The sequence below is a fragment of the Cynocephalus volans genome, chromosome 6 (assembly GCF_027409185.1).
Source record: "Cynocephalus volans isolate mCynVol1 chromosome 6, mCynVol1.pri, whole genome shotgun sequence".
Lineage (NCBI taxonomy): Eukaryota > Metazoa > Chordata > Mammalia > Dermoptera > Cynocephalidae > Cynocephalus > Cynocephalus volans.
Genome location: NC_084465.1, coordinates 68,763,900 through 68,789,415, shown reverse-complemented (window position 1 = coordinate 68,789,415; position 25,516 = coordinate 68,763,900). Strand labels below are relative to the sequence as shown.

The 25,516-nt window shown below is 38.7% G+C and overlaps 1 protein-coding gene across 1 annotated transcript in view; it reads right to left on the bottom strand.

The window, feature by feature from the left end:
- Window positions 1-10,767, bottom strand: part of ASB4 (ankyrin repeat and SOCS box containing 4) — an 81,371-nt gene extending 70,604 nt beyond the window's left edge. Inside the window, exons 1-2 of the mRNA XM_063099883.1 lie at window positions 10,540-10,767; window positions 881-1,180 (exon numbers count right to left, since the gene is read on the bottom strand). Of these exons, the coding sequence (XP_062955953.1) occupies window positions 881-1,180; window positions 10,540-10,726 (487 nt within the window). The 5' untranslated portion in view covers window positions 10,727-10,767. The remainder of the gene's footprint in view (window positions 1-880; window positions 1,181-10,539) is intronic.
- Window positions 10,768-25,516: the final 14,749 nt, after the last annotated feature.

Here is a 25,516-nt window from a genome sequence, read left to right as displayed (position 1 = left end):
TTTAGTGTCGTGTAAGTGTATGGAGTTTTAAGCCTAGAGCAGTGTGCAGAAAGTCCTAGACCTTCCCATTCACTCACCACTCACTCACTGACTCACCCACAGCAACTTCCAGTCTTGCAAGCTCCAGTCATGTAAGTGTCCGATACATGTGTATCTTATTTTATCTTTTATTTTGTATTTTTATTGTACCTTTTCTATGTTTAGATATGTTTAGATACGTAAATGTTTACCATTGTGTTACAATTGTCTCCAGTATTCAGAACAGTACCATGCCATACAGGTTTGAAGCGTAGGAGCCATGGGCCGTACCATATCGCCTCAGTGTACAGAGCCTACACCATCTCTGTTTGTGTAAGTACACTCCATGATGTTCACACAACCACGAAATTTCTCAAAATGTACCCCCATAACTATGCATTTCTCAAAATGTATCCCCGTTATTAAGAGACACATGACTGTGCTCTTTGTTTCCTTCTTCAGATTTCCCCAATTAATAATTACATATTTATGAATTTACTTTGTTAATATGATCTCCTCCACTAAGATATAAGCTCTTTGAAGGAAGGAACTATTTTTTTCTTTTTTACTTAGTTATAATACCTGATGCATAGTAGGAGCTAAAAAAATATTCGTTAAGTAAATGAGTAAATTAATGACCTTCCTACAGTTAAAAAATAATAAGATGCCAATGTGATTATCACTGAATGCCCTGAGCTAACAGTACTAAACACATATATGTATGCGTAATTTTAGGGCCCCCTGAACTCAGCTTAATGCATGGGGGATGCCTACTGCATTGCTTGAGATGAGTAGGAATCACCAAATCTCAAAGCCATTAGTGTGCAATCGAGAATGATGCTGCCCACTCAGAAAGGCTTACCTCTCCAAACCAATTGCTTGGCACAGAGAATGGAGCTTGGAGTTGTACAGAAGTGCAAAGCTGTGTGTCCACTCAAGGAGTAGCAATTGAGCTTTGCTCCACGGTCACAGAGGATCTTAACGCAATCCAGGTTGGCCATTTCACAGGCCACATGAAGAGGAGTTTTCCCATTGGGTCTACAATTGATTGTAGCATTGTGGTCCAGTAGCACCAGAAGACATTCCACATGACCAAACAAGACCGAGAGATGTAGGCCTGTTGCCCAGGAAGACTTTAATTTATAACTAGGCAACCAATAACCTAAAAAAGAAAAGAAAAGAAAGTTTGTAACTTCTTGACTTAGGAGTTCTCCCAGTTTTGTGAGGATTTTTGCAGAATATTTTATTTTTGTCACACTTATAAAATTTAAAGGTTTTAGACCAGTAGTTAATGGGTCTGCAAATTTTTTGCTCAGTAGCATATTTTGATGTAACTAAAAGAGAGGCTTTCTCACGTTCTCAGTGTCTTTACTATTCCCTATTATCTTGTTCCTTTATTTGCTTTACTTTCCCGGGTCTCAAAGGCATTTTAGTTTGAGACCATCCTTTATATGATTGTATTTTATTTTACATGGTGAGTTACATGCGACTCTTTAGGAATTTTTTTTAACTCTCAATTACCGAGAGTTTGTCTTGAATGAATCCAAAGCTAGTAGTCATAAGCTTACAAGTTTTATTCCATCTCAGTTCTCTCTCCCTATAGTTGTCAATCGAAGGCATGAATGTGTTTAACATTTTTTTTAAAAAAATTGTCATGTTAAGATTTTATTTGCCTGCTGGTTTATACAATATCTCTTTTCAAAGAAGAATTTAAGGCAACTCACAAATTTTACACAATATAAGATTTTTTTAAATGATCTAGAGTATAAGGGCAAAGAAAAGAAAGGTAGAAAAATAAAAAGAAATCAAGAGCAAGATAGGTACACGAAATATAAACTGTGTCCTGTATGCTAGAACTGCACTGCAAATCTGCCTTCGAACTTCCTAGCAGCCAAAATAAACAGGAGAACAAGATGTGTTGCAAAATTAACGATGCCCACAGCTATACACAAATTAATTAATTGGGAGGAGTACAGTTGCTCCTAGAACTGAGATCTCTTAGATAAATTTTTTCCCATTAATTGTTGGAGATGTTCATTCTCTCTCTCTCTCTTCCCCCCCCCCCTCGTATTTCTCCTTTCTCCCTCGGACCTCTGACTTCTGTACACTGAGCTAATCCTTTTTCTACAAGTCTCCAACAATTTCCGTATTTGACAAACTACAACAGTGATGACTTTATAAACTTTCTTTCAAAGTCAGTACCTACAACAGTAGCGTTTAAGTTCACTACGAGTGGGAAATAAAAATAGGTACAGAAAGATGAAACACTGATGGTAAGGTGAAGTTGCAGAGATAGCTCAGCAGCCTAGAAGACAGTCTAGGGCTGAAGCAACAATATAAATTTTATCATGGTTAAATCCAGCATTTGCTTTTGGGTTATAAAATTTTTACTTACAAGTACGAGGTAAGCAGAATATGGTTTGATGGTCATTTATTTCAGAAAAGATGCAGGGATTTAAGTTGACAGTAATCTCAAAATGAGCCAGCAGTAGGATAGAACTGCCAAAAAATGAACACAATCTTAAGCTACATTAATAAAAGTCAAGTACTCAGAACAAGAGAAGTAAAAGTTGTCTTCTTCACTGATTAGATGAGGCCAGAATAGTCTAGAATATTATAATTACTTCTGGCACCACAAGAAATGATAAGCAACTAGAGGGCACTCTGAGGATGACGACCACATTAAAAGTGGGCCTGATGATCAGGTATTAAGATTCTCTGATTTAGGTGAAAACACTGCATACGTGTACTCCTTGGTATTTATCCAACAAGTTTAGTCACTCATGTGTGAAATGCCCTAAAAGTCCACTATATTGCACAACTTCAGAGAAACACAGTTTGCAGCATATTCTGTGAAAGGTGCTCCTAGGAATTAGCAACCCTGGCAACACGGCGTACATACAAGAATATGCACTGAACTACAGCATTGTTCATGATGGCTAAATGACTGGGAATAACCTCAGTGCTCTTCAATAGGAAACAGTTTAAATAATTATGGCACATCCATACAATCAAATACTATACTGCCATTAAAAAGAATGGGACAGTTCTGTATAGACTGAAATGGAAAAATTTCAAGATACATCTTTGAGTGAGAGAAGCAGAGATGCATACTGAACAGGAGGCATACTATGCAGCCTTATGCAAATATATTTGCACCTTCTTCAACACCTAGAAGAAGAAACTGGTTACAGTGGTGGCCTCCAAGAACTATGTGGCTTGGGGACAAGGACATAGATGTACTTGTTCTTCAGTTCCCCCTTTGTAACATGTAAATTTAGTAATTTGTGCATGTATTACTTTTTATATAAATAAGTATAATTAAACCTAGCTACACGCACGCACACACACACACACACACACACACACACACACACACACACATCCCTAATCTCTTTTTCATTCCATGCAGAATTCTAAGGCCATCTTGCTCTCCCTCACTCCCACCTTTCCTCTTATCCAAACCTGTTCTTTAAAATCTGCACTTTCACACTAAGGTCTAATGGACTGAGAATTGTTTAAAGTGTGATCCCTCTCAAGATTACCTGAATTTATGTAGGAAACTGGATTCGGCTAATACATTTAAGGTTTAAAATACTAATTTGAGATTCCAGATAATGAGAGGGATGATATTTGGTGATAAGGGCTTTCCCTGGCAGAGCTAAGTAGTATCACAGACAGTCTGAGCTGGGGAGTATCAACTCCATGCCTCTCATGTGTGAGTGTGTTGTGTGTGTTTAGATAGATAATGTGCACACAATGTCTGTGTGTGTATATTCGTGTGTGCATTTCTATTTAGCTATGTTCATTGAATCTGTGTTCTAAGCAAGCAGAGTTCCCAAGCTAAATGGTATATAACTTACTTGTGAAAATGAATAAATCAAATTAACACCAATACTTAATCAGCCATTTTAATACTCAAATTTCCTTAACATGCAATTTGCAAAGACAGTCTTTTTTAACTATCTTAGAAAGAAGCTGGTTCCAGATCTGAAAACCAGGACGGGTTTTGCCTGCCGGTTAGCAGCAAAGATTAGGCAGATCTGTGTGGTGACTGATTGGAAACTCACACCTGCTTCTGCAATGGAAAGAGAAATGATGTTGGGAAGGAAGCAGCAGAGAGCTGATTAAGAAAACACCATTTTGATGTAAAATCAAAGAAACACAGAATGTTAGCACTGGAGGGAAGATTATTCAGTCCAAGCCTTTCATTTTTCCAGATGAGAAAACTGCCACTTTTTCAGCCTACAGGAGTCATAAGTTGCCTGCCTCAGCCCAAACTCATGGACTCAGAATATACGCAATGCAGAGTTTCCATCTGTCTCTGTCTTTGTGGAAGCAGAACAGGTTTAGCTCCAAGCCTGCTTCACAAATCACAAGAAAAGGAGAAGATCCCGAATTCATCTATAGTATGTCACATCTGTGACATGAAAATGCATTTGCTTGTTGGTTTTTTCTTCCTCCTAAACTCCTACCAGCACCTAGAGAATTTATCCTGCTCATTTATTACACAAATCAGTCATCCTTGGCTTCTCAGTCAGTTTCATCTGTGTCTTCTATAATCATAAACATTCACTGGTAACTCAGACTCGCAGACTACCGGGTCCTGGAATCAGCCGACCCCCAGAATGGAATTGTGCCTACAACTCACCTCTCCTGGATGGGAATATGTGAAGATTGGTGGCAACGAGATACCTTAGCTCCTGGAGAGCTAAAATAGAGAAATGACAGTCTGTCCTAGTCCCATACAGCCATGCCTCAGGGCATGCTGAAGTATACCTTCAAGCTGTGTTGCAGAACTTTGGCGGTAGTGTGGGGAAGGGGTTTCTGTATAATTCACCTAGAGCATAACAGGAAAGCCTGCTGCTTTAAGCAGAGAAAAGAGCAACCCATAGCAAAAGGTCCACCCACATACAATCCTGCCTTAAAATGAGGCTGGGGCCACAGGCCACTGTGTAGCAAACGTAGAAATAAGTATACTCATTCTCACGGAGGATCAAACCCAAGGTAAAACTTTCTTCAAAAACTGCAGATGATGTTGCACCTATTAACATACTGATATGTCAATAGATCCCAATTTGTCCCCTCAAATATAACCACCAATGGTCACATCATGCTAGAAACACAGTTAACTGATCAGGCTGATTCATCTTTTACATTCTCCCTTCTTCTCACAACAGAATTTTCCTAGGGCTTCAAAACCTAGGATATGATTTATTCTTAGCATTTGCCTTTCAAAGGCCCCCCCTGATCACCTCTGCAGATGCCAGACTGCCCTTTTACTGTGTGCTGAAACTGCACAGAGGACGGGGTGGGGCAGAAGCAGGAAACAAAGCCCATGGGAGCTAAGGGGGCATGAAGAAGCTGGCACCTCCCTCTCGGGTAAACCACTCATACTCTACCCCACAGCTGAGCACGTGTGCAGTCATGGCTCCTCGCAGAAGAGCTCTGCTTGAGCAAGGGGCTCAACTGAGAAGAAGAGAGTGAAGTACAGATTCTTTTCCCTGTGCACGAATCTCACAGAGAACTCACAAATAATGAGCCAGGACCATGTGGATTTATAGTATTGACAGTCACTTTTTACCTTCCCCAGACCACAATATGTAAACTGTTTACATCATTTCCCCTGCATGACTTCATGACGCAGAGAACTTAACTGCATGCAGGGGACTTAGAGAGGGTCTCGTCAAAGGCTCCATTTTACAGATAAGGATGATTAGTCTGGTAGAGGTTAAGTAGTATGAAATACCCATGTTCATAGGACTAGAACTGACAGAGATCAACTCAAACTCTTAAACTCAGTCTCTCGAAAATTTTTAAATAGCCATCTATGATCTGAAGGCTACATGCAGTTCACCTCCAAACTGATATCACTTGTAGCTAAAAATTCTAAAGGAATTTCAGAAGTTTTACTCCTGCAAAAATATGCAGACTAATCCTCTGTGTGTGTGTATGTGTCGGTACATGTGTTTAATTTAAACCTGAAACCAAAGAGATATGCCCGAGTAGCTGGGTAGGAAGAGACCTAGCTGAGGAAATATGGTAAGGAGCGAAGTGTTTTGGCCATCTTTTGGAAGACGAGACTGGTTCTGCTCCAGTGTCTGGGGAGGGTATACACCTCTCTAGCAAACCTTCAGCTAAGCCCGGGCTCTGTAACAGTTACCAACTACAATGTTATCTGAGTCAAAAGAACCCCACACATGAGAAGCCTGTTACTACTATTACAGCCAAAGGTTACACACGCTGCTTGTGGCTGGATTAGCAGACATTAGCTCTGCTGTGTCCATGTATTTACACAGTCCTGAAGGATTACAGGCTGAAGCACAATTCTTGGCTATTTTTTAATAGCTAGTATATTCAGGATAACTGACAGAGTTCCTCTGGGAGAGCAGGGGGGAAAAAAGCTTGAAATGTAAGACTTAAAAGAAAAAAGTTTGAACATCTAGGAAGGGAAAAGAACACTAAGATAGCAATAGGAAAGCAGGAGAGTGAATTTCTGGCAAAGAGGAAAATTAGGTGATAAAGAGAGTATTCATTAGGAGAGTGGAAATAAGAGCTTTCAAGATACTTGGACAGCAGTTGCTGCTTAGAAAAGTAGATAGAGTACCTGCCAGAAAGTTTTCAAGTGAAATCATTCATTGGTTATTTTTATTAAAAATACGACTACCAACCAAGGAACCAGCAGCTGTGGGCTGTAAACGAAGAGCTTAAAGTGCATTACACTGATTAATAAAAGGACTCTGATTAACCTTGCTGACTAGAGCATTTCATACAAGAGATAAATATGATATTCTGCCTGTGTCATTAATGAGCCAAAACTCATAAATGTGAAGGAGAATCAGAATGTGTACTTGGAAAACCTTTGGGAATAGCCATATGGACATTCATTCATGTTTCCATTATGCAGGTCACCAGTAGGAGCCTTTGAGGTGTTTTTTTAAAGATTTCACTCTGAGTACTGTGTACTTGTCTCATAATAAACTACATATCACTGACATCCCTTGACTATTCAATTACTTATTGCATTTGTTCTTGTATTTATGTTTTCTCTAGGTCACATCTATGTTAAAGTGATCATCTAGTAGATGCAATTTTGCTTACTTGTCTTCATTTCTAAGATCCATATCTCCGCTATTCCCTGGGAGTTCTCACAAATGCCAACCAGTACATTTTTAATGTGTGCTTTGCAAAGTGCGAGAGAAGTTCTTTTCTTTTCTTTTTTGTTTTTATTTTTAATTAATAAAACATGATTTTATTAGAGTGTAGTGTTACAACACGAAAGTCAAGGGTTTGGATCCCTGTAGCAGCCAGATGCCAAGAAAAACATGATTTTAACTGATGATTTGATTATGAAACTTAAAATAACTTGAAAAAAATGAGATCTCTCTAACTTTAAGAATTATTACTAGGTGCTGGCAAAAGACAGGACCCACAGTTTGAACATGAGCGTTGGAGGCTGGCTTCTAAAGCTGTTCTCTGTTGGACTGGTAAAAGACGCCATTCAATGACATGAGCCCAGTGCTACAGGCGGAAGCAGAAATGAGTTTCCAGACTTCTCTGTAATCCGATAGCTTTGTTCTATCTTCCTCACAAAATCCACGTTTTATATTTGCTTATGAGGTCAACTTTTGGTTATTGTTGTACCAATTAGATTGTAGATTTGGGGGAGCAATATTTAGATCCTAAGGTGATTTCTTCACCAGCAAAGTTCTGAGTTACCTTTCCAAAACTTATACACCAAGTTTTATATTGAGTTAGATGTATTTAGAAATAAAATTTGGTCACCTTTTGAAATCCTAGGAAAAATATTATGTGTTCTAAAAGAATTAAAATGGCTTAGAATTGATTGTACCACTGTTAATCTTCTACTGGACAATCAAATGTTGAACACAGAATTATATTATTAATTACACAAGAAAATTTAAAAGCACGATATCTGTTATAGGTTTAACACATTGCCTTGCTTATTAAGCCAAAAATAACTAAAATCTGAATACTCCCTTATTTTAAAAGTAAACAGTAACATTCTGTTTCCTCATCTGGATGTTGGTTACACAGGTTTGTTTATCTTGTGAAAATTAACCATGCCGCATACTCATGATTTGTACACTTTTCTGTGTAGAGCTTTTCAAAAGTGTTTTAAAAAACCAGAGAGTGTTTTAACACATAGCGGTTCAACAACGCTCAACGTCCATAAGTTCTGCTTTGATTTAATAAAGTCTCACAAAGTTTAATCCAGCCACATTCCCTTCAAGGCCACACAGAAATGGGTCCTATTCCTTAGAAGTATTCAGAAAGGAACTAACTAATTAACAATGTAGACCACTCAGCTCCACACTGTGCCCTGAGAATTTGTTTGTGACTTTAAGAAATTATTATAACCACCTTACATCGACTTTGGCTTGCAACTAGGATTCTATATATCCCTTACATTCCTAACTGAAATACTAAAAGGACTGATAATTAGCCCGGAATTATGTGAAAAGATTTGAAGAAACTTTGAAAAAGATGAGGCTTTAACCCAGATTTAGGACTAAAGAGACATTCTTATAATCATGTTCATGTTAAACAGAGAGTTTTTCTTTCTACACACGTGCGCGCGCGCACACGCACAAGTGATCTCACACATAAACCCTGAAGATATAACCACAAATTCTATTATTTCTCTGCACACATCCACCTGGCATACATAAGAATGGACTGTGTAATTTTCTATCTCCCTAATTGAAAGCCACATCCCACAGTCCAAACTCTATAAAAACACCCAGTAGTGTGAACGAAAATTTAGCTCTGTGAGGACCACAAGGGTCAGCTCATATTGAAAAGAAGAATTTAAATATTGACAAGAAGAATTTAAAATACACTTTTTTCTCATTCAGGAGTTATGACACCACTGGAGGCAGAAGAAACAACACCATGCTTCCTGAGACCTGCACCTAAAATTTTCTTTTTCTTCGAAATATTTTAACATTTACTTGTACATAATTGTGGGGCACAGTGTGTTGTTTCAAGTACATTCATATACTGCACAATGACTCATTTAGGGTAGATAGCATAGTTTTGTACCCATTAGTCCACAACTTTTCCTCCTCCCTACCACCAAAAAAAAAAAAAATTCTTTCTCATAACCTCAGAATCTTCGAATGATCTGTGCATCTCGGCATGCTCAAGGGATGAGAACAGGCAGTCTTTGCAACACAGGATGGAATAAATTACCCACCGACTTGAACCTGAGTTATTTCACACTGGGCACAAATATAAATTTTTAAAAACACCTTAAAAATTTAGTTAGCATTCAGACATTCTTTCACTGAACAAAGTCATGAGATGAAAACAATCTCTAATTATACAGTATACAATTTTTTTAACAAGTCCCCGTCAACTTTTTAAAAAAAAACAGACCCCTCCTTTATCTTCCAATCAAAATAGCAATGCCAATTCATCATAAAACTCTCAAGTTAAAATCACAAACACAGTAACTGGCATCAACTATTCTTTACTCCCTTCAGAGCTGACAATCTTGAGATAGTAAATTAATGTAGAAATATATACCATTAGCATTTGTGTCTGGAAATGGATGGCGCTGATGATTCATGTATGAACAGAAAACATCTTCAAACATAAAAAATAATTACTATCTCTCTAAATGCTGTACACAAGACCTTATCGTCTGTTTTGTTTAAACAGAAGTGATGTTGAGCAGGGCGTCTGTTCACAGTCCACTCACCAGACGGCCTAACTACTCGAGTTTCCCCAGTAACTAGTTGATTTGGGAAATCAGAATCAGTGTACTTCTAATTTCTTTCTGATTTATTAAACATGGATTCCAGAAAAATCCCTTAATAAAAAAAAACTCTGTTACAATTTTTGTTTTCCTAGTTCTTACTATACGGCAGATATTCTTTGTTAAGTACATCTACAATCTTGATCTATTATTATAGTCCAGGAAAAAAGTTAACTTTGGTTTTCCTGAGCCCGACTTTTGTGCCTGAACTGAAAACTCATTAAAACGATGAGGACCATCAAGGAGGCTGTGCAAAAGCTTTGTCCATTCATTAACCCTCCGTATGGGGGAGGGGTCCTCTTTTTAATTCACAGGGACATACGCATGATATATCTTTAAGTGGCTGTTAATGAAAAATTAGCAGCCTGTCCCCAAGCCAGCCGCATTTTCCATACTAGGTTTCAACAGTCTGTTTAAGCATAATGTACAGATGTTTTCTTTTCTTTATTCTATATCATCATAGGAAAAAAGTTAGAAACAGTGCATTACTAAATATAATTATTCAGAATTTTAAATTCTAGGCACAGGGTGGAGAAAGAAAAGAAAAGAAATAAATATATATATTAGCCCATGATGCATTCTAGTTTAAAAAGAAAGAAAACAGCAAATCAGAAGTACTTTTAAAATAAACACAAAAAGAAACAATACAAGCTACTGATTTACACAGGATGACTGAGGCTGTACACTTTTAAACATTCATTTTCTATTAATTTTGCCATTACACCTATCTTTTTTACCTTGTTTATAAGACGCCAAAACCATATTCTCATCTTCAACTTCAAAAACTGTGTCCACATCTATTTGCCTTTGGACTAAAATAGCCTTCAATTTTCCGGAATCATTTGACTTTAGAGCCTCAAGGAAATTTTTCTTAACTAACTTGGCAGCTCCAGATTTAGTGACAGGGGCAGCGGTGCCGTCCATCCTTCCTCTCCCTCTGGACGCTTTGTTGTGATTTATCAGGAGAGCAGGCACCCAGCAAACAGCCACATGCTGCAGAGTGCACAAACTGTCGGCTAATTTTATCCCAAAGTTATGCTGATCCGTTCTATTTATATAGGGATCGTTGCAAACTTCAAAATATCCCTCTTGGCTGTCACTTCATTTTCAGGTCCTTTAAACTGGTTATATATTCAGTATCCATTCAGATCCATTCAGTAACATATAGTGTCAATATGAAGGAAAGCCCCCGTGATACACTTCCAAGCATGAAATGTCACAATTATTTCTTATATGATCAAAGTAATAATGTAAGATTTAAAAGCTCCTAATGCTCTTTTTTTTCTCTCTCTCTCTCTCTCTCTCAGTAAAAACATCTGGTGTCTGGCTGGAGATCCAGTGTCTTGCTCTCATTAGCCAATAGCCAAAAATGAAAATTTGTTACAGTTGTTGATGCATGTGTTTCTGAAAACCTATAATAATTTTGTAGTATGAGCCTGTAAAATCAAGCACTGTCATATGCATTTGAAAACAAACAGAAGGTTTTCAAGTGATCTAGACTTGAAAAATTTTCAATATCATGAAAAAGCAGGGTTGGGTGGTGGTGGTAGAGGACTGTTTTAGGTAAAAAGAGACAGAGCAGCTAAACACAACGGATGAATAATCTTTATTGACTCCTCTTGCTTTTTCTTTTAATCAGTTAGAAAATACTATATGGAGACAATTGTGGAATGATAAGTATAGACTGGAATTATTTGATAATATGGAATTGTTAATGTTTAAGGTGTGATGAAGGTATAGTGCTTATGTAAAAGAACATTCTTAGTCTTAAGTGATACATTAAGGGACAAATTGTCATGATGTCTACAATTTCTTTTACGATAGTTCAGAAATATGGACAGATAGATAGGTAGATGTATATATGTGCACATATATACATGTGTGTATAGAGACAGAGAGAAAAAGAAAACTTGGCAAAAAGTTAAAAGTTGGTGAATCTAAAGAAGAATATAGGGGTACCCATTATATTATTCTTTCAGCTTTTCTGTAAGTTTGAGAGTTTTCAAAATAAAAAGTTGAAGAATAAAATATGTCTCAATTTTATATTACTTATAATCATTAAAATTAGGAAAATGGTGACAGTAAGTACTAACTAGAATACAAGTAAATCACATTTTTAAATACCGTTGGTGGGAGTCAAAACTGGTACAAACTTTCTGCAGAATAATTAGCAACATGAGTTCTTAAAAACTTAAAATGATAATTTATCTAAGTATGTAAACATGGATGCCAATCACAAGATAACTTTTAACTTATTTTATTCATGTGTAACATAAACACAAAAAAGCAAAAAGTCATAACTGCACAGCTTGTCAAATCTTCACAAAGTCAACACACCCAACTAACCAGCACCCAGGTCAAGCCATAGAATAGTTCAAGTTCACCTGAAGCCCCCTTTACATCCTTTTCCAATCAAAACACTCACCTACCTCCTGGTGATAACCGTTACCTTGACTTTTAATACTATAGATTAGCCTTACTTGTTTTTTTATTTTAATTTGAATTTTTTAATGTTTAAAATGTTTTGTTAATTTTTCAAATGTTGAAGTTATACATTTTTAAAAAAAAAAACAGCAACAACAACAAAAAAAAGAGGGATATACAGAAATGCTTCCTCAACCAAGGGCTTGGTCCTCAGTGGATTATTCTGATTCTGTGACACATTGCTTTTGTTGAAACTGTATCAGGATTATTAGGGGTCACTTTGCACATCTGCTTTGTGTTATAGTTGTAATTCCTCCAACTGATAACTATTGAGTACCTACCATGCACAGACACTTATTCTGGACACTGGAAATAGTCAGCAAACAGACAAAAATCCCTGCCCTTGTGGAAGTTAGCATGCTAATGGATTCAAGTGGTGATGGAAATCCCTGGATCTTTTCCAACTCCTGTACATTAGAACTTGTTACAAAGTTGCTAATTCACTGAATTTCATACAGAAATAATATAGTTTGGTTACATTCAATTGATTAATCTGATTCCCCTTATAGGTGACCCCATATTACCTAGTGGCAAAGGGGAAGACAATTTAATTTTAGTCCTACCTGAGATGTTTATCTAATTTGATCTAAATATTTAGCAGCCTTTTTAGGTCACTTCTTTTGGATAAAATTCTCTATCTTTGAGAGTTCTGACTTTCCCTCTTCAGAGAATATGGGACAATTAGAAAAGCAAAATTTAAACTGCTAATGTTTAACAATGAGTATTAATTAGAAGAGACTTTTGCCCATAAATTAGCAGTCTGGCCAGGCCAGTGTGTATGGGGTGAACATCAGTCAGGGGAAGGAGTGCTGCTTATGAGACGTAGTGGTGACTGGGGATGAAGGGAGTCTTTAGACGGACTCATTATCCTCCTGACCCTCCTGATCTCCATGGCAGAGTGGCTCCTCACTAAATTGGTCATGTCTGGCTGTGTTCAGATTTCTGGCTTCCCCTGCTACTGGAGAATGTGATCCTGGTCATTTGCCTCCAATTTCAGTGCCATCAAAAGCTGCAGCCACTGACTTGTTAGTGCAATGTATACTCAGAAATTGTGTGTCCTCTCTTCAGGCACATCACCACTCCTGTGCTCTCACACTTCATATGAGGACCATGAAGAAACAATTGCCTTCTAGTGCCACCCTCTAGTTATCTTTTTAGGGCTGGATGGGACATGGACCTAAGCTGAGGATCAGAGTTCTCTCTAATGCCAGGCCATTAACCTCAATGTCCTCAGACTTCCTGGAGCATAAGTGCTTATTTCTAAACCACCCACACTCCATCAAAGTTCCACCCCAGAAGAAATGTGTGAGGAGGGATGAGAATGTGGCATCTAACCCCTGGGTCAACCTATACCTCCTCTCATAATCTGTCAAGACTTCCAGACTTCCTGGCCAGAGGGGTCCAGTTTTGGACGTTTTACTTGTTTAACCTTTCCATTTTTCTCCCTAGGTTAACAAGCCTGTTGACAGCCTTCCATAGGTGGAAAAGTTATTATGTTTGCATTGTGGAAGAAACTCCATGATTTGAGTGCTTGATATACTAAAGAAAGACATAAAATGATTTTTAAAAATCCCTACTTTCTTAATGCCTTATTTTCACACCTGTTGTCTCTCTAAAAGTCAACGTTGAGACTTAAGCCTTATCAATGGCCAATTTGTCCTAGGGTGCCCCCCACACTTTCTTTCTTTGGGTTAATAAACCTCAAAGAACATGATTTAAGAATGAAATTAAAAAGCATTGCTTTAGTATATAGAAATAAATTTAAAATTTTAACCTAAAGAGAAGGCTATCATTTTTCCCACAAAAGCTCTTTCAGGACTGCCCCATAGCTGTAAAAATAAACGGATCTAAATTTTGTAGGGAAAAAAATTGAGAAAACAAAGCAAATTTCCATGAATAAATATGTAAAATTCAGAAAACTATCTCTATTATTCTGTTAAAACTCAATTATTGACCCATTTATCTAAGCAGCAGAGGATAAAACAGAGATTATTTGCACTTACAAAACAAGTAGCGGCTTAATAAAAAATGACCATCAAAGTCATTCTAACAATAGGGAACAATGTGACCAATGCAAATAAAACAGTTTGAGACCTGCCTACACTACCCAGACCACTGCTTCAAGTCACCGTCTCTCTAGGCTTCAGGAGGCCAAATCACACGGTGGCCATGCCTCATGCTGTCTACTGAGGCCTGTCAGAAATTCCTGTCTCCTTGGTTTGTAAAAATGAAAACACTCCATCCTGTAAGATAAGTTTTTTATTAGTGTTTCATGACATGCCTAGGACAGTGTCCTCTGAGCTCGAAATATTATGAAGAGCTTTTTGACAAGGTGATGATGTTGTGGCGAGTGGCCTGTAAGACTCTCGTGTTCTCTCTGGGGACCAAGGGCACAGAAGCAGGCACAGAGTCCCGGCTGCTTGTTTGCATGATGTCTGTGTACAACACAATCTGTCCACTTGGAGAATCTTCTCTGGAACACACATGGCTCTGTGGTTTATTACGACATTTAAACATGAATTTAACACTACTAAGCCATAATTACTTATCAAACGCAACCATAGGGAAAAAATTAGAAGCCCAGGCTTCTAAAATACCCCTTCAATACCAGAATTTTTGTGATTACAGAAGTCCTTGGCCCTCCCTGACTTTCCCAGCAGATGAATTAGGACGTCCTTGCTATCAGCTCACAGAAATGGGTGATAAGGTGGTCTGACATCCTTTTCTTCTCATCTGTCATACTCTGGTGTACTATGTAGCATGTTACTCATTACATATCACCTTGTTTTGTTTGCTATTGTTTTATATATATTAGTGTTAATGCTTTGCATAAAGACACTTTTGGTTGTAACTCTAACAACGGAAACTGACAAACAGCAAAAATGATTTATTGGTCACAGAATGGAAAATTCCAGGTAAAGTATGGGTTTCAGCAGAAGTCTAATACACAGATTTTTATCAACAGGGATCTGCCAGGCAGATGGTATTATTAGTAGTATAATTGTAATTGTTATCATTATTTCCAGTTTACAGATCAAGAAAACTAAGAACCAAAGACTATAAGTGAATTATATAAGGTCAGATGGTAAATAAATAGCAGCTCTAAGACTCAAACCTAGATTTTGAGACTCCAAATAATGTTCTCTTATTGCTCAAATGGTTTTTTATACAGTTTTGTTTATGTTAATTACAGATATTATATTTGATCACTGAATAATCTAGGAAGAAATCTGCTTATATTTATACCTTTATTCAGTAAATATTTATCAGGAACTTACTATGGGTCAGGCACTGTATTAGTTACCTTTTGCTGCCTAAGAAATAACTCTAATATGCATTGGTTTAACACAACCATTATCATTTATTACCTTTCATGGCTTCTGTGTGTCAGGACATAGTGGAAAAGACTTGTATCTGCTCTACCATTGACTGGTTCTGATTCAATGTGAGAGAGGATAAAAGAAAGGCATGAATATCAGGAAGTGAGAATCATTAGGGTCTATCTTAGCTACAATCAGTGCTTTTCTGAGCACTGTAGATACATGAAGAGAACATGCAAAATTCCTTACCCTTACAGAGCTTTTATACTAGTGGAAGGGCTGTGAGGGAGCAGACATAAAAACAGATGTAAGATATATAATTTGTCAGATGGCAATATGTGCTACAAAGAAAAATAAACTGGGGAAGGTCTAGGGTCACAGTCAGACAATAAGTCATCCTTGAATAGATCAGAAAAAGGTGTGCTCCTCCGGGCCAATAAAAAAGAAAACCCTCTTTCACTTCTAGGCTGGTCCTGGAAAGGAATTGTGGCCCTGGAAAGGATTGCAATTTAAAATAAATGGTCAGAAAAGTCTTCACTTTCCTTGAGCAAAAACTTGAAGGAAGTGTGAAGTATGCCATGCTGAGATCTGGGGCAAGGGCTTTCCAGGCCAAGCAAGCAGCAGATTCTAAGGCCCTTAGGGAACAAGAGGGGATTTCGGCAGGCCATCCTCACTCAGGCCTCCACCTCTTTCAAATATTTTTGAAGCTCAAGAAAGATTAGGAGTGGAGCAGATGAGTACCCGTTTATTTTATTTTTCCTCCTTCTTGAACCCAAGTCCAGTTCTCTCAAAGCTAAACCTTGAACAGCATCTTTGTATCTGCTGTGTGCCAGACCTAATACACAGTAGGTTCTCCAAAATGGCTTGTAATTGATGATAGTTGTTGTTTTCTCATAGATAAGCAATATAGAATGCCTGTTTTGTTTATTTTAAATGGAGCAAACACACACAAACAATTTGAACAACATTAGGATTTCATGATCTATTTCCTGAGGTCAGTCTATCACTCTTGATTTTGGGACATGGCAACAGGATTACAATAAACATCTAGCAAATTAGTGTAATTAGAACTACACTTTCATAGCAATGCAGATCTATTCTGTGCACTAAGGATAATTCCCAGGGTTGCAGGAATTGAATGAAACAATGTATATAAATGTGCTTTGCACATTGTGAAGTGTTACAGGAAAGTTACAGATTGTTGCTGCAGTTCATACCAGTGGACGAACAGAACATCATAAATCTCCTCAGAAAAACAGATGGTTACTGTAAAAGAGCATGAACTGGGAGACCTGGATTATGATCACAGCTATAGTGATAATTAGCTGCGTGTTTCAAATAATTTAGAATACCCCTCAGCGACTCAGTTTCCTCTAAGCAAAATGAGATCTTCTAGAGCCATTCCTCAGCCTTTAGGGTTTTTCCCCCTTCATTGAATACAATGTCCTGGACATTGACAAAGCTTTACACTGTTTTACAAGGGCAGTAGACCTTGCCGTGATTTTCTGGAAGGCTTCCCTGAGGGAGCAGCATTAAGGGCTGCTCTTAGCCACAGACTGATTCAGGTTCTGTTTTCACCAGTTGGGGGTGCTGGAAGAACTCCTAAGATGCTTCCAGATCTGAAGTTCTGCGCAGGTCTACTCTTGGTCATAGTTACAGCCTGGAAGTGTGTGTGTTTAGCATAAAATCTGTTAAACAATTCCCACAAATGGCTGGAATGATTGCATTGTAAACGACAGGGTCCGAGTTCCACTCAAGCACATCTCTGCTTAGAACCCTCTTTGGGGCCTGGCATCCCTCTCTTGGAACACTGAAGTGATTATTTAGCCAGTACTGCCCACTTCTTGGAACCAATATCAGTGAACAGACCAGCTGCCTTTTTATGTAAGAGTATTTAAACTGAATTGGTAGCTAATTACCCTGAGTGTTTCCGAAGAACCTTGGATATTGGCATGATGCTATATTGCTCTCTTTCAGGAGCTCCCTTTATGGGCAGTAGATGTCAGAATGGCTGGATTGACACAAGCAACACCCCAGCACTGGTCCACCTGAATTCTGACAGACTGTACACCCAATGTCATCTTGGACTGTGAAAGACAAGGTTTCTTGAGATAAAACACCCCTGCACACACAGAGGGGCATCAGCTCTGTGCTCGAGGTCTCCTAGCAACTGACCACATCTATGTGCCCTTCCAACACAGTTTAAACATCAACACCAGCTTGTATTTCCATCCCTCACCATGTTACACACTTCACAAAATCAACTCAAGAGAGTAATTTACCATAATTTTGTCTCATCAGAACATTAACGAATGTTAACAGCACACAGTTATACTCGGCAGCGTTTGTATCCTCTTTTTACTTTTGACGAGTTTATGAAGCAGAAGATATAGTTAGGGAAGAAAATTACCCTCCCTTTCAGGTGGTGTAGAAATTGGACTGTCCTTTGAATTGTCTTTTCTAACATTCTGGAGCCTCTTTAACAATCCACAGTTTTTAGAAGCCAGTAAGCTGTTTACCAATTGCAAAGATTCATCAACTTTATTTTCTATCTGTGGAGATGCCTAATGCATGAAAGCTGTTTGAGCTGGAGCAATCCTGAACACAACACATAATCTCTGGGTTCTTGCAGAGAAAATGTCACATGAGTTATGCAGACAAAGCTGCAGTTAGGAACGAGGGGGGGGGGGAAGGGGGAGGGAAACCATAGGGATGTAATCCACCTAAAGAAAAACAGCCTTCTTGCTTTTCAAAGGAGTTGTTTACTTTAGTAGAATCACAGATTTATAGCTGAAAAACAGTTTCTCATTAAGGGTATCAAACCTTCTCATTTAAGAAAGAAAGTACTGAGACCAGATAGCCTATATGTTTGCTCAAATTTGCATAAATTAGTGGCAAAGCAGAGACTCCAGGTTCATTCTTTAGTTCTGGAACTACATAATGCTGCCTCCCTATAGTTCTTGTTCTGTATTTCCTCTCCCTAAACAGACTTATCAGTGTAGAGAAAAAATAGGCAGCCACGTTAGTGTACATGAGGAAGGTATTTAACTCTCTTTAAAGTGGATAAATTTGTGAAAACTTTGCAAATTTATAAAACGAGCAATGTTCAATTATTATTTTATATATGCCATATTTTTGATGTGGTAACTACATGCTTGAGGGATTTAAAAGCTGGCACAGAGATCATCCTTTGGCAAATATTTGGAATATGCTGTTTTAAAAAGGAATCGATAAATATAGCTTCAAACAACAAAGCCCATTTTAAAGCCTCAAATATTTTTCTAGAGAGAATCAAAATTAAAACCATGCTGCTAGTTGTCTTTCATGAGCTGTCTTTAACACACAGGCCACACGATGGCAGTGTTCCTCGATGAATGAACCTCGAAGACCAGCTCAGTGCTCCTGGGGGGGAAATAAATCTGAACCAATGCAGATAAAACATGATGTAGATTAAATCACAAATACGGATTTTTAAAAATGTGGTTTTAATCCATGTAAAACATCTTTCCTGATCTTATTTTCCTACAATGAAAGTCTCTGTTGAGAATTCACCACGGGTTTACAATTTTATAGAATGAATTTCAAGACATGAGTGTCTAACAAATATATAAAAGTAAATTAAACATTGTTTGGAGGGGGAGAGGGTTGTCAGTTTATTGTTTGTTTTCACTACAATGGTATTAAGAAGAGCATTCAAAAATAATAAATTAAATAGGTATTGTACTGCGTGTCTTCAGATTCTTTCCAGACAGTTATTGTCTTATAAGTCTCTGTCTTTGGGTGTGGGAAAGCAAGACAAGCTTGCTTCTCATGCTCATGATTTTTCTCTTAGGCTGAAAATATTCTCTATAAGACCAGAGTAAGATTTCCTGAGTCTCTTCTAAAAAGGCATGAAGCCACAGATGGAGGCTAAAGCAGCAGCTACTGTCAGTCAAGGCCCCAGGCAAGACTGTGAAATCAAAGATTTGTTCCCGTTCTGCAGCCCCAGTCCTTTCTAGTGTCCAAAGCTGCCCCTGGATAGCTCCGGGGGGTAAAAGTGTTGGGCTTGTCCCCTCCAGATCTTCCTTCTATATCTTGATTCCTCCTGGGCAGATTTTGCATTTTAAACCTGGGCTGTGAGCTTTCTGTGCATCTTAAAATAATGAATGTGGGGCACCTGCAAGGGAATATTTGGGGGTGAGCATGCGATGTACACCTACCTCATACAGCTAATAGCCTTGGCTAGAAGTTATCCAATGACCCTTTGGGCTTGGCTGGAAATGCGGCCACTGCATACCACAATTCAACAACAATTGACTGAGTTATTATTATGTGTCTGCCTCCATGATTGGCATGGCAGGGGTGAAAGATGGGTAGATATAACCCGGAAATCAAGACTTATAGGCTCATCAGAGAAATTAGACAATACTAACTCTACAAGACAGAATAGGACATACTGTGAGAGAAATATGAAACACAGGAGTTGGGGGTCTATAGGGCATTATAGAAGGGAGAGATCACACCATCTGGTTTCAGGAATCAAGAAAGATTTCACAGAGAAAGTGGTGTTTGAACTAGGATTTTGATGAATAGAGACCAAGAAGCTCAGGTGACTTGATGTCTTTGTTTCATGGTGACACCATCCAGGAATGCACAACCCTAAATCTTCACTTGTTAAAAACTCTTCCCAGCCTTCACAACCCATGTCAACTGTCCCTCATGGCAGGAAGTGGAGGCATTGGGGGAGAGAAGAGTAATCCAATTTTGCTAAAAGCAGAGCAGCTCATGCCAAATTCAACCTGCAATGGGGAATTACTGAACATTGCCAATAATCTGGATTGTGATTTTACTTCTAAATTGCATATCCAGCTGGGCATGGGGAGGGACTGTGTAAGGAAAGATAGTCATTAAATGTAATTTATGACCATATTCTATTCCACTGACAGCGGTTCTCAAACTTTAAGATACTTCAGGATCGTCTGGAGAGTTTGTTACAACACAGACCGCTGGTCCACACCTGATTGAGCTTGAGTGGGACCTAGGAAGTTGCTAAATGCCAGTGTTGCTAGTCCGGGAACCATACTTAAGGAACAACTGGTCATTGAGCTCAATGGAGTATTTGCCAGGCTAAAGAAAGCCACCTCATCCTAAGGATCATACTTCAAAAATACGTCCTGAATCCCTCCTCCTTAATTATTGTTTCTGTATTGCAATGATCAGTATCAGATAATTTTTATTCTTAACTACATGGCTGTTTGAGATAAAACCATTTTACTGTTGAAAACATGGTGTGCGTAATGATATAAAAACTAATTTTTTTAATTTGTTTATTCTCCATCACAGACCTCATTGATTTTAAACTGCATTCAACAATCATAACCAGATGTTAGGAGCTGGAATAACAAAGTGTTAGGAGAAATATATAAAAATGAAGACTCAAGAAAAAAAATTTAACCGATAATGAGCAAGATGGCAGGTTATACCATTTGGTCAATTTTGTTTCTTTAAAAACTCAAAACACACAAGTTATCCTTAAGTGCTACAGTCTATGTATATCTTATCTTCATATTTGGCCAAAAAAAAGGAAAATACAAATAGCCAGGAAACATAAGTAAATGTATACAATGGTTGGGGAGAATCATTATATTGAATTTCTAAGAAAAGTTGAAATTCAGCACACATAAGCCCTTAGGAGCTAACATGAGGTCAGGAAACTGTATCAACTCGGCCATGTGATTTTCAGTCTGAGCCACATCAGTAAGGGGGTACCCTGACTTTTAGCAAACACCAAATATAAAAATCTCACTTTACAAAAAAGGTCAAGATTCATTGAATGTTAAAGTTGGGAAGAGTATTGGAAATAATTTATGGCTTTATTTTCAGTTGAGGAAGGTGAAGCCTAAAGATTAAGAAATGTGCCCAAAGACATCCACTTTCTTCTCTCCATCCCCCCTCCGACCTCACTGGATAGCCAGTGAGTAAACACCCTTCCCTTCTCTCCTTTCCCACACCATTCACAGGCAAAGACCACAGTGCAGCATTTGCTTACACCAGGCCTCGAGCCTCACCATTGTTCCCCATCTGTTGGTTCTGTCTCTCCGACCATAATTGCAAATGCCTCAAAAACAGGAGCCGCTTCTTCATCCCTCTCCTGAATTCCCTATGGATACATTAAGAGGCTGATTATTCTGTTTATAGAAAAGGAATCTCCCAATTACAAAAGCATTCACAATGGGATCTGGATTCTATAGGCTCTTTCAGGTTGCAAGAGCAAGGGAGACCAATCGTGCTTCCCTCATTAATGGGGGTTTATTGTGAGGACAAACAGGACGCAGGCCAGCAGCTGCACACCCAGCCAGGCCCCACCGGGAATCATCACTGCTTGTTATTGTCCTGGATAAACCTGTAGCTCCCGCAGCCAGGCAGCTGCTCTCCTGACTCAACTGCTTACCCTCTCCGTGCCTCGGGCCCTTCACCTTTAAAATGGAGATAATATTAATATGTACTTCACCAGGTTATTGTGAGGATTAACTAAGCTGACAAGTGTAAAGCCCTTCCCAGGGTGTCTGGGGCATAGTAAATGTTAGAAGATGTTAGCCATCATTATTAATTCAGCGTAACCTGACAGATCTCTTTGACTGTGAAAGCTCTGACTCCTCTGACCAAAAGAAGTGCAAAATTCTCTTTTTGCTTTCTTTGAGAAGTTGGCTTTTTTTCACTCATAGTTTCTGCTTACTGTATCATCATTGCACTGGTGGAGAAAATAAGCTCACTACCCTTCACTTCAGAAAAGGCACCAGGAGCAACTGATTCCATGGAAACTCAACACCAGTGCACAATCATTTCCTCCAGTGCCAGACTGCTGGAGCATTGAGAGAGAAATAGAGGACTTATCAGATTGGCTTCCTTGTGCTGAGGCAGTCTGATTTTCTCTACAAGTTTTGGCAAACCTTGACTTAACTATAGCATGCCTAAATTATGCAAACACTGTGTGATGGAAAATAACACAATTCCAGGAGGACCAGAGCTAAAATTGTATACATAGACCGGTGTTGCTTTTCAGGAGTGTACCTTGGGGCCAGCTGCAAATCCAGCTGAGGTTAACTGCATTTTATCATTCTGCAGAGGTTTCCCTGTAGTTAACCCTGCTGTTGAATTCAGAGGCTGTCCTGAGCTCTTTTGCTTGAGGCTATGCACGTGGACCTTGGCAGAGCATCATTAAAACCCCTATTAGTGAGAGCTTGCTGCTTTCTCCTGTGAGGAAGAGTATTACATTGCAGTAAAATGCAAATCCACTAACAACCAACTGCAGATTTATAGCTCTGCAGTTCCAAAGAAATCACGGTGAAATAGTACCTTGCTTCCCCTGGTAGATTGGAGCTACTGGCCTCTGCAGATTGCCCAGGATTCCACACAGGACCCACTATACAATTTGCGGGGCCCCATGTTCAAAAATTATTAAGACTTTCAAGATGGCGACAACAGATCATTAATCTAAGCACCAGGTCATTCTGAGCACAGGACCCTGTGCAACTGCCCTGATTTTATGTGTCATTGAAAAATGGTACTTTCCGTTTTGATCTGGACACATCACATAGCCTTTGGGGAAAGAATATGAGTGCAGATAGAAACCTTGTTTACCCAATTCCTTCAGCCCTGGAAACAACCACAGATTGGGAAAGAATCAAAATGGCAAGAGTGACTGAGCCCCCACCTAGTTTTATTTCTGATATCGTAAGTCCCTCCCCAACCCCACTATCACAAACACCTACTAACTTCGTTTGGCTGTGAGTCTAAGGACACTCGCATTCCTCTTCTGATCCTTATGTTTTCTGCTTTGCATGTTGTCAGAGGCTGAATGGCACAGTACTTAAGAGTTGGGACTCAATACTACTGCTAGTGGTGCAGCCTCAGGCAGGTTATTTAACCTTTCCATTCCGTTCCTCAGTTCCTTTATCTATAAAAATGTGGATAAGAATAGTACCTGCATAAGAAAGCATAGTATGTTGGCATGCATAAGATACTTAGGATTGTACCTGGCATAGTAAATGCTCCAGAGGTGTTAGCTGTTATTAACCCACCGTCATTGCACCAGTTATAGTCAACTCCACTGTTGCCGTCACCACTCTCCTCTGAACTGATAATGTTCACTCACAGCAAACAGGAATGCCTATTCCTCTACTGAGACAGGAGAACATTGAGCCAGTGCCTCAAATTCTTTAAGGGCCCAAAATTCAGACATTTGCTTTTATTTCAAAATAAGTTTGGATACATAAAGTCACAGAGATACACTGACAGTATTGGAAGAACCTCTGCTCCTCATATAAATGTAACAGCTAAGTGTAAACATTTTAGTACAGCACAACCCTGTTTTGGCATTCACTCATTTTTAAATATACCTGGAACCTAGAAAAATGGAGGTGGCCTGCTCAGCAGGGCCAAAGTTCCTTGATGCACCCACTCCTGATCTTTCTTCTCTTTCCATTAGATAGAAAGGCAAAAACAGAATCCACGTTGTTTTGCAAATGACAGAGCCCAAGGACAGAGATGGGACAATAACTTGGGCCCTGGAGCTCTGGGGAATCAAATGTGACTCAAATACCAACCCTGTTTTCCGGGAGGCAAACTACATCAGTTGAAGGGACCACATGTCTTTTTTTTCTTCACAACAGGGTTAATAATGTGGGTCCTCCCTAAGTCTCAGAGCTCCTGGCTGTCCTGCAGGATACATGCATTAGAAAACACACTAAATAATAAGCCAAAAAGGAGAGGAAAAAGGGAGATGTTTCAAGGAAGTCATCAAGAGTTAGATCAATAGGGCATCAAGGACGGCCAAAGATGGACCTACGGAATAAAATAGGAATTGAATTTAAGGCTCTGAAAGAAAACAAGCTATAAGTTGAGCTTACTTTGGACACAGGGAACCACACGGTGAATTACTGTGTAAATTTCTTTCTCTGGTTTGGTGGTGGATTAAAAAGGACTTTTAAATAAAACATCTAAATATCTTTTCTAATGGAGGAAAAAAGAAAACCCTACCTTTAGTTTCAAATGAGTTAATAGACAGAGCAGTGCCCTGGGAAGCCTTATTAAGGGACGGCCTGGCATTATGAGCATTATCAGCCTTTCTTCTTAGATTTAGTCACCACAGCTGCAAGGTCTGTCTAAACAGCAAACAGGAAATGAAAAAGGAGCTGCCACTGCAGCCCCAGCAAGTTTTTACCAGCCTCCTTGATTGTGGGGGTGGACAGGGAATCTTGAACAAATCTGTGTACTCTCTGCTTTAGTGATTAAAAAAAACAATTTTATTGTGCAAGGTTTATGAATGTGGCTCTTTCAGCAAGTGTTCATTCTTTTTTTTAAAAAAGTCTTAATGAAAAAAATTGCATTTTATTTGCTTAGATCTATGGAATTTAAGAGTCTTTTAAAAATAAGCATAAAAGTTCTTATTGCAACATAAAGATCAAAGAGAGCTGATTTCCTCCCATAGCTATTTCTTCAGGTGTTTTTTATTTTGCGAGGTTATTTTCCCCTTCTTCTTTTCAAAATGGTGCCCAGAATGAAGAAGCAATCTGTATTTAAATTTTTGCACTATATTTCCTTTGCTATTCATGAAACTGTGTGTGCCAGACATTTAGTGATCACATTACATTTATATGAAAACTAGAACAAATATGCAGAAATTGCGTATCTGTAATTTGGGGGAATGTATTTAAAATAAAAAATAAAACTTTTTCCAAGAAGAGGCTCTATGCACAGTATCAGGATGGGGCGACTCCATTCAGAATCTGTTGCCATGGTGACTGACCTGGGAGCCTCGTGGGCTCTGTACAGGAGGCATGTGTGGTAATTATATAAGCTGAAGTGCTGTTGAATAACCCCAGGAAGGCAGGACTGCCACAGTGCAGTTTCTCAGAAACCATTATTTTAA